The 15,911-nt window shown below is 36.3% G+C and overlaps 1 protein-coding gene across 1 annotated transcript in view; it reads right to left on the reverse strand.

The window, feature by feature from the left end:
- Positions 1-15,911, reverse strand: part of LOC131583605 (mucin-5B-like) — a 56,366-nt gene that overhangs the window by 28,486 nt on the left and 11,969 nt on the right. The window contains exons 2-12 of the mRNA XM_058847947.1: positions 9,325-9,387; positions 7,498-7,563; positions 6,827-7,088; positions 6,319-6,433; positions 5,610-5,700; positions 4,642-4,751; positions 4,214-4,430; positions 3,208-3,333; positions 2,615-2,732; positions 1,656-1,794; positions 481-591 (exon numbers count right to left, since the gene is read on the reverse strand). Coding sequence (XP_058703930.1) covers positions 481-591; positions 1,656-1,794; positions 2,615-2,732; positions 3,208-3,333; positions 4,214-4,430; positions 4,642-4,751; positions 5,610-5,700; positions 6,319-6,433; positions 6,827-7,088; positions 7,498-7,563; positions 9,325-9,387 — 1,418 coding nt within the window. The remainder of the gene's footprint in view (positions 1-480; positions 592-1,655; positions 1,795-2,614; positions 2,733-3,207; positions 3,334-4,213; positions 4,431-4,641; positions 4,752-5,609; positions 5,701-6,318; positions 6,434-6,826; positions 7,089-7,497; positions 7,564-9,324; positions 9,388-15,911) is intronic.

The following is a 15,911-nucleotide window of genomic DNA, read 5'->3' on the forward strand; positions in this document are numbered from 1 at the left end:
TCAATACAAAGGTTGGATCTTTATGATTTCACCTCCCCCTTATTCCTACTTGCTATACTTTTACTAATTTTCCCTAATTTTCCAATTAAAAGAAAATAATTACTTTTAAAGGGACTTTCTCAGCTATTTAGGGGATTACATCATCTTGTTTTCTTTGAACACATCTTAGTGATTATTACAACTGTTGTAATCATAATTACTAACCTTTAAGCTCATAGTTTTTTCCATCTAATTGGCAGAGAAAATAGGGTTTTTTCTGCTATATGAGTACAATGTGTTTCTTAATGAAATTCCACAAAGCCAAATTTATGGCTGATCTGATTTTCATAACAAAATCCAATTCTTTTCACTTAATTAAAATATCATCTACTCATCACATATGCTGAAAACCTGACAAAGAAATGCAGCTCCCTGACTGATTAAGCCCTAGTTTATTTTCTCCCTGTGCTTATTTTTATTGTGCTTATTTTGCATTCTTACAGTTTGTCCTTTATTCATGTTGAGGGTCACTGACTTTAAGCAGGTCTCAGTGTCAGTTAGGCCACACTTGCGTAGTTCTGCCAGAATGGTAAATTTTTCATCTTTACAGTCCTGAAAAAAAAAGTCAAGTTATTTCACAGAAGACTAATTACAGAAGTTTTCTTTATAAAATTTTGTCTCGATTCTGAAAAACTTTTGGTTGGTTTTTGTTTTTTTTTTTTTTTTTTTTATGGAGAAGATACAGACTGTAGTGAATTCCAGAGCTTCTTTTGCTGAAGATTTAATTTTGCCCTGTTTGAATTATTAGGAACACGAAATGTAGAATCTGGATTTTATAGATTATATCCATATGGATATCAAGACAGAGTTCCATATTCATATTTGGTGGTTTTATTCATGACAACTTCTATTTGATTCAATTCTTCTGTAACTCTCATCTTTCTGTATCTGCTATCAATGCTAGACAACTCAGATAAAACATGTTTCAGGTGAACAGTAACATACATCATTTTATTTCCTTTTATTGAATTATGCAGATGGGGGAAAAAGGAAAGCAAACAAACAGAAAAAGCCCATAAAAGGTCAAAACATTTTACCTACATGTGTCTGTAATTAAATATTATAATTATAATTAATTTCCAGATTTTCTATTTATTTTAAGTTATTTTTAAATGTTTAAAAATGTTTAAAAGCAAAGTGAAATGCATCAATTAATTGGAGGTGCTTTTCTGTATTTAAACCCCACAGAAATGAAAAAAAGTCTGTCTTATAATTTTTTTATAGAAACAGTTACTGTAATTTTTAGAGTTGTACCCTTTGGACAAATACCATATAATAGAGTAACATGGCAAAAAATATGCAACCCAGTAAGAAAGCTGCATTAGTTGTACTGAAGGTTGCACACTAAGCAAATTCTTAAAAAAAAAGTGCTCTTCAATTACTCTGTCACAGAACTGGAAATTTTCCAGTGAGCACCACACACAGTTGTGTGACATCCGAATAATTAACAGAAGATTGTCACTGAAATGGCAGTGTAGCAAACACCTGGCTAAGTGGCAGGGAATTTAATGTCTGTATGTTAGGAGTGCTAAGTTTCATGAGTGTTGATCGAGATAATGTTTTCTTTCTATAAATCTTTATGGCTTTACGACCTAGAAGTATCCTCTGAGTCCCACCTTAGAGAGGACGTAAGTGCAATCTCCGTGGTGATCGTAGTGCTTCTTATCATATGTGGAAATGTGGGAACCCCCCACTACAGAGCATGTCCCTGGGCATGACTTGTCTTGGCAGCTCCACTGGCCTCCATTACAGGTACTGGAAGAATAAAGTTAAGTGAAATCAGTAACAGTAGTCCAGAGTAAGAGGACATACAGCGCTGTTAGGTGCAGCTGCTTTGCTCTTGCTTTTCACTTCAAGCTGTGGTTTGACACACAGGTTTAAATGTTTCCAAAACACGATGAACTTGTGATGTAGTGTATTAAAATCAATGACTCTGGTAACTATTCTCTTTGCTTATTTAATTTTCCCTCTTTGGACAAGTGGACTCTCCAAAACAGGTTTGGGATAAATAATTGTGTGGATTTTTTCAGGTAGCATAAAGCACAATGACATGTTAAAATACCTTCAGGGGGTTTTGTTTTGGTAATACAAATGTATCATAAACTAATAAATAAGAAAAGATAACTCCACATCTGCTCCTGATGCAGACTGTGTCTATTTTCAAAGCTGATGTGTAGAGCACAGGTACAGGATTAATAATTGTGAAATTGAGCTTGTGTTGTGTCATCCATTGCTTTCTCCAGAGAAAATAAATATTTGCAACTACATTAATAACTACAATTTCATCCCCCTTGCAGAATTCCAAATGTTTGAACAAAATAAACAAAGAGGAATCACTTTAATTGACTGGTGAGAAATCTAAAAATTGCAAATCCTTTCTTTGATCACTTTAAGATAGGATGCAAAGCTAGTTATGGCTGTTGCTAAATAAAACAAATTATGTTCTTTAGGGGTGCTTTGGAAATGTAGCCATCTGTTAAATACACATCTCAATGATGCAATTGCATATAATAAACTATTAAACCCATTAAAAATAAGAGAGGAAATTATGAGTTAGAAAGGTAACAAAGGTTACCAGGTCTGGCATGGCTCTGAAAAAGAAGATCCTGTAGCATAGGTTTTGCCATTGTAAATACAGGAGCACTCCTGCTGGGGAATGCAGCCAGAATTGTTGATGTCATCAAACAGGGTCCCTAGTTTAAAAAAAAAATAATAAAAAGACAAAACCTTGATCAATTAAAGAGGCATTTCCTATACACCATTTTATTTGTTACAAATCCTAAATATTTTCTTAGCAAGAGACCTGCCGTTGTTGCAAGTGGACACACTAGTGCTGAGGACAGCAGGACTATGTCAGTTTGCTGAGTGAAGTATCCAACCTTTGTATTCTTAAATTCCACCTGCCCTGAAAAGAGGGGCTTGTTGTAGCACAGGTGGCTGGTTGAAAGATTGGTCTTGATCTGTTTGCTATTCTTTTTTTCTGTTTTCTGTATACTGCACATGTATTGGCAACTAATTCAGACATCTTTTTTCAGCTGACAAAATGCTTGTCACTTGCAGCTGTGAAAAATACAACTACATGAGGCTAAAATTCCATGGAACCTACTCAAATCCTAGAGGTAAGCTCCTGTTCTTTGAGGTCAGAGATGTGACTACTTAAGAACTTGCCTGGGGGGCAGAAGCAGCCATCAATACAGTGTTCTTCACAAAACAGAGATCGTTCAGGATTTGTGCATGTATCAGCACAGGGGGAGTTGCACTCCTGGTACTGCATGTTGTAAGGACACTTCTTGGCTGAAATTTAAAGGAAGAGATTTTTTTTTTTTGTAGTTAATTTTTTTCAGTCAAAGCATTTCTAGTTCACTATAAATGTAAATATTTATATCCATTTAAGTTTTTCAGCTAGATTAAAAAACCACACCAACCTGCAAACTGACCACTAGCTCTCAAAATTTGCAAGTTTAACCACCTAGATCCCTATTTCATAGCTGAGATGTGCATTCCATGACTCTGGTGCTGAACTGGCTCAATTTCTGGGGACAGCAAGACAATGACCTCAGAAAGCCAGCAAGGCCTGTTTCTACTGGAGGCTCCCTTTCCTGTGAACACCTGTATTGCTAGTGAAATGTAAGACAAATTCCTAAAGCTATAGTACCTCATGGGCTTTTGTTTTGGAGCAAATGCTGGTGACAGTATCAACAGCTACCCACCACAATCAAGTATATGTTTAAATAAATACAAACTCATCGCTACCAAGCAAGAGGAGATAAATAGGTGATTACCCAGCCATACACCTGTGAAGATCCAATCAGTTAATTGAGAAGATTAAATGCTGTAGCCACCACGAGGAGAGGAAACAGAAATACAAGCAAACCAGTATGCCTTCCTTCTTGTTTCTCCTTTATTTGCTTCCTTCACTGTACCAGTTCATTAAATTACACCTTGACTCTCATTAGAGTACCCATGTTAGTGTTTTGGTAGTGTTTAATTCAGTTTGCATTAAAATCCTCTGCTCTTTTGCTGAAGTCTTCATGCTGGAACTTATACATCAGCATTTTCTAAAGAATTCAGTCTTGAACAGCCTGTAATTCCTCCTACATCTTCAGCATTATTTGAGAGCTTGTTGTTGGTTAGTTACTGAGCATGAAGTAAGGCTGTCTCCCGAGATACTCACGGCACAGTTTTGAAGTTCTCCAGTCCAGGGGCTGCCCACCAGCATGAGCACACTGCCGGGAGTACTCAGCAAAGGTGTCACAGATGCATGAGCTGTTTTTAGATTCTGCAGAGCGGCACAAGTCATCTTGGCAAACCTTAATGTAATCTTTAACATCAACTAGGTCATTACACTCTGCAAATGCAGAGCTGGTCAATGTTTTCTCGCATATGTCATCCTTTGAAGGAAAAAAATAGACAAGTCTCAGTAAATAGAAAGAAGTTTATGAGGGTGATATTGTTATTTTGTGTAATTATTATGTAATGGAATCTTACAGCCCTCTTTAAGTTGTTTTTGCCTAAGGAGTTTTCCTATTGATCTGTATGAAGTTGTAGAAGGGAACAGATAAATTTGAAAGAAAAATAAAAGGATAATCAAAAGAGCCTTACAAGATTATCAGGGCAGTTATATGTTGGGAGAGAAGTGGAGTCTTCACAATGTTCTGTTGGCCCATCCATTTTCTGCATATTCCCAAACTGCAAGGCTGTCATCTTAATATCTGTAGAAAAGAAGTTTAATAATGAAGATCAGAGGTTTTTGTTCAAAGCAACTGCCTGTTATCTTTTTTTCTCTCAAGAATTTGGGTCAAGTCTGACCAAAACAGTTAGCTCTTTTAAGCCTTTAAATGTGTTCATCACCCCTTCCAAAGGAACCACCACATCACTTCCTCAGTTTACGCTGTACAGCACCCTGGAAGAAGTAAACATTGGAAAACAATTCTCAACCTATTACACCTAGATGCACACTAAGATTTTTCCCAGAAAAATAACAAACTGTTTTCAGATTATATTGAGCCCATATATATTATATTGAGCATGGCAGAGAAAAAAATATCTAAATGGGAATTTCGACAATGGAGACTGCTCTAAGACAAGGTTTAGGAAAATACCCAAGCTGGGAATAGTTAAAAGGTTAAGATTTTACAAAGATTATGCAAATCAGCAGGGAAATGTGGATATACTGATTTTGAGATAAAAATGAAACAAGAAATGTACTGTATAGAAAATATAATTGCCTTTTATTGAATATATTTCTATATTTATTTACCTTATTAGTGAAAATCTGCTCATTTTTATGGAGTTACCTGATTAGTTTTACCAGCATGGTGTACAACAGTGCAGTTATATACAGTGTAACTGACATAATCAGTTATATGCAATCAGTTGTTAACACCAGTACTATATTTACACTCAAAGTATTAACTTATATAATCTCTCTACTACACATTTTTAAATAGAGATTGAATCATATCTTATGAGCAAATCATTTAACAGGATGGGAAAGAGAAATGCTGATGATGTCAGAGCCTGTTGGAGATCACATAAACCAATTTTTTTTTTTTATTTAAAACACTTACTGTTTGAAATGAACTCATTGTATATGGGAAAGCCATTGAAGTCACCACAAAGTCCACAAGTCTGATTGGCATATTTTTCATTCAATTCCAGCTAAAATGATGAATAGTAAGTTGACAGAAGTTAGTATGAATATTCTAAAGTATATTCAAGACGAGAAAAACCACTTGCATCTCCTCTCTCTTAGTACTTCTTGTCAGATCTGTGGAATTTTATTTAGCAATTTAATTCAAATGTGAAGGATAGAATACAGAGTCAGCGTAGATTTGATTGCACAGTCTAAGCTATTGATACTATTGACACAGACTTCAGATTTCATGGTACTATCTATATTGTTCTCAGCAACTTTCTATTGGTTCTTCAGGAAGAAAATCAAATCCATAGGAAAAAATAAAGGCAAAGGAGAGTGAAATTCTGCTAAAAATATATATTTGAAGGGGTAATTAGGACCTATAATAATACCGATAGCTAATGATACAATGAAAGTGATTTTTCATCCTGTTTTAAGCAGATTCCTGCTATCCCCTAGGCATAAATCCATGTAATTTTCTTTAGGAGTCCCTGGATACAAGCCTATCTTTAGTGAGAAAGAATCTCTCAACAGTATGAGATAAGAAGGCAGTAGCAACCTCCTAAACAGGTAGGGACAGGCCTAATCAAAGATTATCTCTGTTCTCTGAAGTGACAGACAGGTCCAGGAGCAGTTCTTACCAGAATGCTGTCCTTTTCATTCCACAGCAACACAACACCGATTTTGCTGCCAACTTTCACATAAACGCTGCTCTTCTCTATTGTAATACCAGATTGACTGTATGGCAGTTGAACCCTGGGAAAAAGCAGAAAGAATGCTAGTTAATTTCTGATGCAAATGTCTGATAAGAAGAAGGAAAAGGCTTGTGGTATCCACCATCTGTAGAATTCTGAGTGTATTTTTAGGAAAGAAAAGCAATTAGAAAATAAGATGGTCCAACGTTATCAAATATGGATCTAAATTTGGATCCAGTTTCTCAGAACATTTAATTTTTTAAGAAATCCTTAAGGGAAGGATTTATTTTCTGTAGCAGGAATTAATAGCCTTTTTATTCATTATTTATGCTGGCAAAATTGTCAGATCTCTTGAAGAACACATAATTGTTTCCTTCCAAACATGCCAAAGTACCTGGCAAGACTGAAAAAAAAAAGCCTGTGGATACCAAAGAAATGTTGTGAATGAACTTACCTGTTGCCATCGACCAGGACAGCACCCTTTGTTAGTTCTGCAACGACACCTTCGAGTTTCATGGTGATGCGGTTGACAGTCGAAGTGTTTGCCACCATTTCACGCCTAATCTGGATGTTGAAGTCCTCGTAGGGAGCATTGCAGTGGGAGGCAAAAACATAATTACAGAGCCCAGGGAAGGTGAATATGTCTCCATCAAAGGTCTTGAAATGGAAGTTTCCCCATGTGCTGCACACACGGCCATTGTGAGCAGGGTTAGCAGCTGTGAATTAAAACTGGCTGTTAAAGAATGACTTAAAATCCCCAGCCTTCGCATCGGGAAAATCAACTTCTCCCAAGCTTCATTTTCTCTCCAATTGTTTTTTACCTGCCTTACCTGCATTTGTTGTTTTCTCTCTAACCACTATTCAGCTGTGTATTTATTCATCACTCATTTTGTATCTGTAACTCATATACCCCTACAAATGGTTGTAGTTATGTTCACCTAGTGCTTAATTAGTCACCTTCATTTAATGTGAGACAACAGTTAAAGATTATTTCTAATCACCATGTTTCTCCTCTTAATTATCCATGACTTCCTTTATGAGTACCTTTCCCCATTTATACCAGTCTTCTGTCTATACCCCCTAAAATTGAACACTTAATGAATATATTTTGTTTCCTTTACTTACATGTTATTGCTAGATTTGTCAGCAGTGGTGGGATGATGTTCAAGTTAGCTGAAATTCTGAGAGAAGCTAGAAAAAAAATAAGAAGGAAATCAAAAACTAGTATAACAATACCTAAATCCACATGTAGGATAGACCCAGGAAGGACTAGAGAGTTGATATGTCAGACCCAAGGAAACAGTGTTAAGCCTGTTTTATTTTACACAGCTTAATAGTACATACTAAAATTTAAACTTAGGATACTTAAGTCATAAGAAATTGCTTTCAGCTATGATGATCTGCATTTTTTACATGTTAACTTTGACCCTTTCATGAAAATGTGCTGCATTAGAATATCAGAATTCTTCAGAAACACTGAACAATACAGTGGGCTAAGCTGTACTAAATTAGCCTCTTACTGCAACAAAAGCATAGTTGCCTTCTCATTGCACTTCCTCTTTCTAAGGAGGGAATAAAATCCTTAATTATCATCTTTTTTCTGTTTTATATTTTTCTATTAAGGGGCTGAAAACCCTTCAAAATGGCCACACATTGGTTGTACAGGACAGGCACAAATCATGACATGGTAAAAGTCAGTGAGGATGGGTTACCATCTTGATTTCCCAACATCAGCCACTGATTTCACAGCAGGTCAAAGTGGTCTCACTTCCTTTTTTTTAAAAGAAACCACACATCCCTTTGGCTTTATATGTACATGTTCATGCAGATATGCATGCAGCCTCTACAAACACATCTGTCTTCTTAGTTAACTATGATTTTACAAATGTAACCATACTGTGTAATGTGTATTGTAATTAGTAACTGGTATCTAGTAAATATATTACTATTCTTAGAGAAGAGAGGTGTTAAAACATAATTCTTTTCATCTGGCACTACTGGCAATATGACAAGGAGGGTTTTCTTAAGACATTTTTATTATTCAGTATGGATGTAGCAAATTGTTGGAGTCTGAAATACAGACTGTGTGCCCTTGCTTTTAATGTTTAGTTCTGAGATCCAAGAAAACACTGAATTTCATATAATACGAAATTCATGAGCATGTTTTCATAGTGATACATGAAAACAAATGTTAGATAAGAAAGTGTAGGTGTGTAGATTAGAAAGTTTCTTAAATCACTGGGTGAAAAAATAGTTTAGAGAACAGGAGACAATATGGAGGATTTAGGGTGTTGTCCCTTGTCCTTCTTCTTTCTTCTTCATGTTCTTCTCCTAGAGGTTTTTGGGTAATAGTTAGTAATTGGATAGAAAATGCCGCAGTGCATCACAGAGGTGATGGGTCATTGGGTCATTAAGAAAAATAATACACGTGTCTATTGTTAATTGGATAAAAATAAGTATAAAGATAAAAGAACTGTGTAGCTCGAGGCCATTTTGTGCATCAGACATGAAGTGTGCCACAAGGCCTTATTTGTACCATCAGAAGAAGGAAATGTACCAAATTGCAAAGATTAACCTTGTAACCAGCCTGAAGAAACCTGTTAACTTTTGTAAGGATCCTGCAATAAACACGAGAAACAAGATTCTAACCAGCTCGAGAGTTTACTTCAAATAATGAAGATTAAGATAAGTGGAACTCCCCACGAGGGAGGATCCCAGGAAAATTCAGCCCAGAGGAGGCTGGGAGACTATAGAAAGCTGTATTCACAGAAAATTCAGCCCAGAGGAGGCTGGGAGACTATAGAAAGCTGTATCTGCAGATAATTGAGCCCAGAGAAGGCTGAGAGACTAGAGAAAAGATATATCCACAGAGAACAGAGCCCAAAGGAGGCAAAGAAAAGAGAGACAGAGGTAACACAAATAAATACAAATATACAGCATAAATAAATTTACCATTTCGTTTCTGTAGAAGACCCCCAGAGAACTGACTTCCTATTTTGATTCCAATCTGACCGCCTGTGAAAAAATTGTGAAAAGCATATTAAGAGAAATATCCTGTTCCTTAACTTCTAAAGCAAAGTATTTAGCTAGGCTCAGGACCCAGACACAACCCTGTAAAACAAAGGGTTTCTGTGTTCCTTTATCACATCAGAGAAAATGAAACAGGCTTCTCAAAAAAGCTGTAATTGTAACTATAGAAATATAGCTGAAATGTAATTATAGAAAGAGACATTCTAATACAAACACACAAAATTTGTAATTCAAGTAACATATGTATATCTGCTTTCTTTGTTTCTCTCAAAATTCACTGCAAGAGATTGTAATGACTGGAGAACAGCCTTTATTTCACTGCTGCACTAGATCTCAGTAATACATGAAACAATACAGGAGGAATTCACAAAATGCAGGTGAGTCATTTATTAAAATTGTTGCGTAGAAACTAGGTTATAGGAAAAGGCATGGAAGTGGTTAAAAGAATCAAGGGAATTCAAGCTTGATCCAATAATGGTTGTAGATATTTATGACAGTTTCTTTAGTGTCTAAGCACAGGGCCTTTTCTCAGGGAGCAGATGGGAAGCCTCAGTCAGAGATCTGGACTTGTCTTACAGGTGGATACAAGAAGATACCTCAGAGGGACAATACTAGGGACATAGCCTGAGCATTAACCCAGAAGTATCCCAATGAACCAGGTTTTCTGTTCTACCCATCTACTCACTCAAAGATTGCTCAAACTCACATCTCTGCAGAAAATCTTAAGCATCATGCTGTAAAGCTATTTGACCAAGGGTTTTGCTACAACACCTGAAGCAAAGACTTCTGAGAGATGACAAATAGTCTCCTGAATGCTTTGATTCCTAGAAAAAGACTGACCCTGACCTCCTGGGTTGATGTTCTTAGGTCTTGGATTTTATAAGTAAATATATCAGGCATTTCCTGTAAAAGTTGAAGGGCTATAACTTTATATTGTGAAGGGCTGAATGCAGTCAGGGTATTGACTAATAGGTATGTTTAACCTGCCAAGTCTAAATCCTCACAGGATTTAAGTGATGCAATGACTAATATCTGGATCTTTATCTGGATTATGTGAATGAGCAGTGCAAGTGTCTAGAGAATTCCTCAGTCAAAGCAGAACTGCCTATGGAGTTTGCCCTAAGTTAAGGCCCCCTTTTTACTTATACAATAGGTGAGAAGAGTTCACAGAGGCAGAACTGGATCCATAAGATCCAACTCACTCAACTGAGAACCATACTGGTGGAAGAGGAGAAAATGCTGAAGTCAGGGGTGTGCCATAAGTCCCCTTTGGTACTTATATTCCCTGCTGAGCATTTCCTCCACTGTACCTCCATGAAAGCTGAACAACTATTTTTGCCTTTAAAATAATTGGATTAGGGACATCCTTTTTTTAAAAAAAATATTCTTAAATATAACTTCTGTCTGTGCACCACGTAAGCAGATTTATTACTTGATCCCAGAGCTAAAGAGTGCCTGTCTAAAAGAATTCAAGTACCTGTCCCAAAGAGAACTCCAAGAGATTACTGGCTTTGGAGCAGAGGGTTCTGGGCAGCCCAACCATAGCTAGAAGTTGCTGCAGTGTCTGCAGTTTCTTTCAGCTCTAAGCTTTTAATTCTTTTCTCATTTAACTTTGTGGTTGACTGCTAGTCACTGCCTATCACTATAAGCAAAGAAGTTACGTGGGACAGAGTTTAACCATTTTCCATTTCCTGCTCATCTTTGAGTATCATAAATAATAACACTAAGTAAATGTATTCACATCATTATAATTTATACTGATTATAATTGATGAAAATATAATTTGTGAAAAAAAAATTGATGCAGATCAGGGAAGAGAAATACCTCTTTAACTTTACATAATAGGCTGAAGTTTACTTTCATATTACACATCCATAGGAATCTCAGCAGGCATAGAATCATAGAAGGTTTGTTTATTCTAGTGTGGGAACCTTTGTAACAGAGCAAAATAGACCTATACATGTATTTTGTTCTGTTAATTTTTCTCAAGGAAACAGCAGGAGCTTTTGTTTACTTAGCAAATACATCATTCCCAAAGAAATTCTATCTGCATTGGTTTGTTTAGCAATTACACAACACCATGTTGTTTACTATGATAAAAATAAGTGTCTCTCGGTTGTAAGAAATTTAGTATTTGATAACTTGGAAACTAACCTAATTATTAAGAATATTTGGATGCATCCTTCAAGGTCTATACCCAGCTGGTAATTATTGTTGTCATCAGTTTATAAAAGTTAATATTTGACACAAAATATAAAGGTAGGCACACAATGTTCGTGGCGATGGCATGGGATAGGACCATTATTCTTTAGTCAGGATATCAGAAAATATTTTCCACAGGGTGTGACTCAAATAAAGAGGTGTTTGCTGGACACTGTCTAATCACCACTCATTTTTCAAAGCCGTTTATCAGATTAGCACTGCACAGGAGAAATAACTTTCTTTTTCCATGAATGGCTGAAAACACTTATGACCAACATTGCGTAACTCCAAACAGAAGTTTATACTCTACGAGATCGTTGTGTTTTCAAGTATGATACAGACCAACTGGCCAGTGTTTTAGTGTTTATTTCACAAACTATAAAGCAGCCTTAAATTATATTTGCACTTCTCAATGTTTTGAAGGTGATTTGCAAGTTAAATTTACCTAGGCAATCTGCAGATTTTAAAATGTCAGCTGACAGGCCAGAAATCACTGTACATGAAAAGGACTGACTTATCGAGTTTGTACTCCTGCAAATTGTTCCAATTTGATTGGTTCCATCAACTTAACAGGGTTATTCATATTAATAAAAACTTCCAAGACCAGCCCTAATGGATATAATATTGACAGGTGAAAAAACCCCATCCAAAATAATGGATTGTAGTGTCACATAAATTTCCCCGTCCTGCTCATATTCAATATCTGTAATTTATATAAATATTTTGCATAAAGTATAAATGAGTTACTGCACAATTAGTTACTGAAAATCCTTGCTATATGAATATTCCCTCCTGGTTTCTTTTGCAAAAGAAGTTGCAAGAAATGTTGAGAAATCTGGCATTAGCCCCTAGTAGGTGACAAAATACTGAAAAACATTGACCAGTGGACTGATCTGGCAGCTGGAAAATGTTGTGGTTTAGATCTCATAAGAACCATAACATTCGTTATGAATTCTAATACAAAATGCAATGGGAAAAAAATACTTTTGTAAGGCATATGGGATACTGAAAATCTGACATTTTAAGATGCAAATAAGAGTTTCTTTGGATTTGATCTTCAAGGCTACTTTCCATATGTAGTTATATACAGAAGTTTGAGGCAATATTAAATTAAATCAGTCAATGATTTAATAGTCAGACATTTAATAGTCAATGAAAATATATAAAGAAATCTTGTCAGCCACCTCTTATATGAATCAACTAGTATAGTTGTTTAGAATATATTACTAGGTCTAAATAGAGTATTTTTCTTCTCCCAATAAAAAAGAAAATTTCTTACCTATTTGATGGATACAGCAAACTGCTAACAGGAAAGCCCATTCTGGTAGCAATATCCCCCTGCCAAACCCCATCTTGAGTGGAGTTTGGCACAAGGATGTTGGGTCTAAACTTGATCAGGACCGTAGTTCATCTGTGCTTTGTCGCTCTTATATAGTAGGTGACTTTGGCTTCCGTCCCAGATTGATTCAGAGAGTGTAGAAAGGTGAGGTTTGGGGGATTTTAGCTAATGAACAGGTAAACAGAGGATGCTCTTCCTTCCTCCAAAACTGGCCAATGGTATTTGCATTTTGGGAGGAGTAAATACATTTACGTACGTACATTTTAAGGTTCAATCTAGTAAAGAAACGTAACATGACTGCAAATAAAACACAACTCCTCCTCCACAAATAACAGGTCCTGGAACATATTAAATTTGGTGTTGCTTTACAGTTATGCAGATAGATTGCAAATAACTGTTCTAAGTTTTTCAGTACTATAACTGATGCCAGGCAACTCCTTGGCAAAAAACCCCACTGATTTTTGAAGTTTGTGGAATATTTCATATGTCGTGACCCAGCATTAAGAAGTCCCTCCTTGCTTATTTGGGCAGCTAATCCTGCAAAAGGAACAGAATATTAACCTTGAAGGGTCCTGCAGTCTCACATGGTCACTCTGAGTGCCTGCCATGGAAACCCCTCTGTGTGACACTGACAGGCATTAGGCACCCATCTGAGAAAGACTCAGCCAGCTTCACCTACACCTATCCTGCATTTGTTACAGATGGCCTTAAACCTTGAAATCTGCTTTTCAGTTCTCTGGTTTTGCCTTCTCATAGAAAATATCAGAAGTAATTTCAGCCAGACAGCTGGTCTTGTACCAGGTTTCTAGGCCTAAAAAGATTAATTATGGTCTGTGATCATGATGACATTGTTTCAGAATCATTCTTGTTTAATTCCATTCACATCCACAGAGTTATGAGAACTACAAATTAGAGAAACAGGCAATGAATCAAGGATGTAAGACTTGCCAGTAAAGGTTTAACAGACCTTTTTTTCCTGAATGTAGACTTTTTGCAGTTTTACTGGGCAATCGTTTCAAAAGTACGAACAAATGCATACTACAATAACCACAGACAGTATTTCTACTTCTTGTCACTTTATCTTTTTTAGGTTGACAGTAGAGGTGGGATGAGTTGCTCTGGGCAGATTTCTGTCAATTTCCTAGGTCAATAGATCTTACTTTAATATAGTAAATCATAGACAAAACTATTCAAAGTTAGTGAAACAATTATTTTAAAACTGCTAGGTTCGGCAAAAACAATTTCCAGTCCAGCACTTGGTATATACATCATTTTCACTCAATTCACTCTCAGCTTTAACCTCCTCACAGTTTACCAGAGTGCAGACAGCTGATGGAGTAAAAAAATCTCCATTATAAAGAATGGAAGGAAGGCTGCTGCTCAGTGGGGAATTTAGCCAGAGGGACCTGGGAGGTGTAATTTGGGGTGAAACAGCCTCAGGTCTAAGGAGCAAAAACCCCACAATAACTAGGATGTATGGAGAGGCAGAAAGGACTTTCTTTGGGTAAAATGGGACAGTTTCACCTTCTACATGTCTGTAAGACACAGTTCAGGAGTCTCTGCTTGTGTTTATCATCTGCTGAAGCAGGGGAAGGACACAAATTCAGGAAGGTGTTCTAATTGCAAATGGGATCACTGCCATAACCTAACTCCCTTGGGTTCTTACCAAAATCCTACCCTGCAATTATACATTTTAAAATATTTCCGTAAAAGAATAGCAGAGTATAATTATTATACTCCATTCAGGTGTTACTGAATTAAATGTTGTCATTTTCTTTTAATTTTTTCCAGTTCAGCCCCTATTTCCACTTCTGTTTAGCTCTAAAGAGATCAGAGCCTCACATATTTAGTTCAATAAAATAAAATAAAATAAAATAAAATAAAATAAAATAAAATAAAATAAAATAAAATAAAATAAAATAAAATAAAATAAAATAAAATAAAATAAAATAAAACAGTTTCTTTATAGAGTGTTATCTGAATTTGATTTCTGGATTGAAATTGGTGGAAGCTTGCTATGGCAATGTTGGGGTACTTAAGTCAACCTTTTGGCCTGTTATAGCATGAAACATGCTCTCTGTCAAAATGTCCAGGATGTTTAATGAAGATACATCTTCCTAATCAGTAGTAAGCTGTTTACACACTCTAAACCTGTATCTTTATGCTTCAGCAAACTAGGAGAAAAGAAAATACTGCATTTCCTGCCTATAGAGCATTGTTTTATTCTGTGCCAGTACTCATAAAGAATATAAATTCATCTGTACATAGAGAAGGCAAATGATTTCTTGTTTATGTGACCAGTTAGCTGTATTAAACAAATATACTCTAGTCTTGCTTGAACAATTAGACAAGCCACCCAACAAACTCGGCTTTCAGCAAGCAGCTTGCATATGCCTTTGTGATGTTTGTGATGTTTGTGATGGTTAGGAGCAGAGCTTGCCTCCCTTCTCAGTTACACCCACCTCTGCATGAGGGACATAACAGAAAGTCAGGATCTTCTTGTGCTGCTTTGAAACATTCAGAGTGAGTTTCCTGTTTTCCACTGGGTGCACAAGAGCAAGGGAATACTGATAAAGGGATGAGCTTTCTGAGGGGGCAAGCAGTGCTTTTTGTACTCATCTGGTAAAGGTGATGAAGGTATCCATATGTAGGATGATTAGGAATGCCACTGGGATCAAGGCTGCTTTCTCCTTTGTCCTGTCTCTTTTGCTGGGATTGTTGCTAAGGAGACTGCTAATATCATACACTTCCTTTTTCTTCTAAGACAGTTTTTCATTTTCACTGTCATAACTCTTTGTGACCAAAGCAATGCATGTCAGACTTTAATATGTTATTCCGCTAAGCTCTTAGCACTCCACAGTGGTCATTCAGAAGGCTACCCCCATTGTACTCAAAGGTGTTCTTCAAAAGATATTGCCCAGAAATTTTGCACAAACCTTTTCATATTCTGGAGTTGTTATGATTGTTA

The sequence above is a fragment of the Poecile atricapillus genome, chromosome 1, assembly GCF_030490865.1.
Source record: "Poecile atricapillus isolate bPoeAtr1 chromosome 1, bPoeAtr1.hap1, whole genome shotgun sequence".
Taxonomy (NCBI): domain Eukaryota; kingdom Metazoa; phylum Chordata; class Aves; order Passeriformes; family Paridae; genus Poecile; species Poecile atricapillus.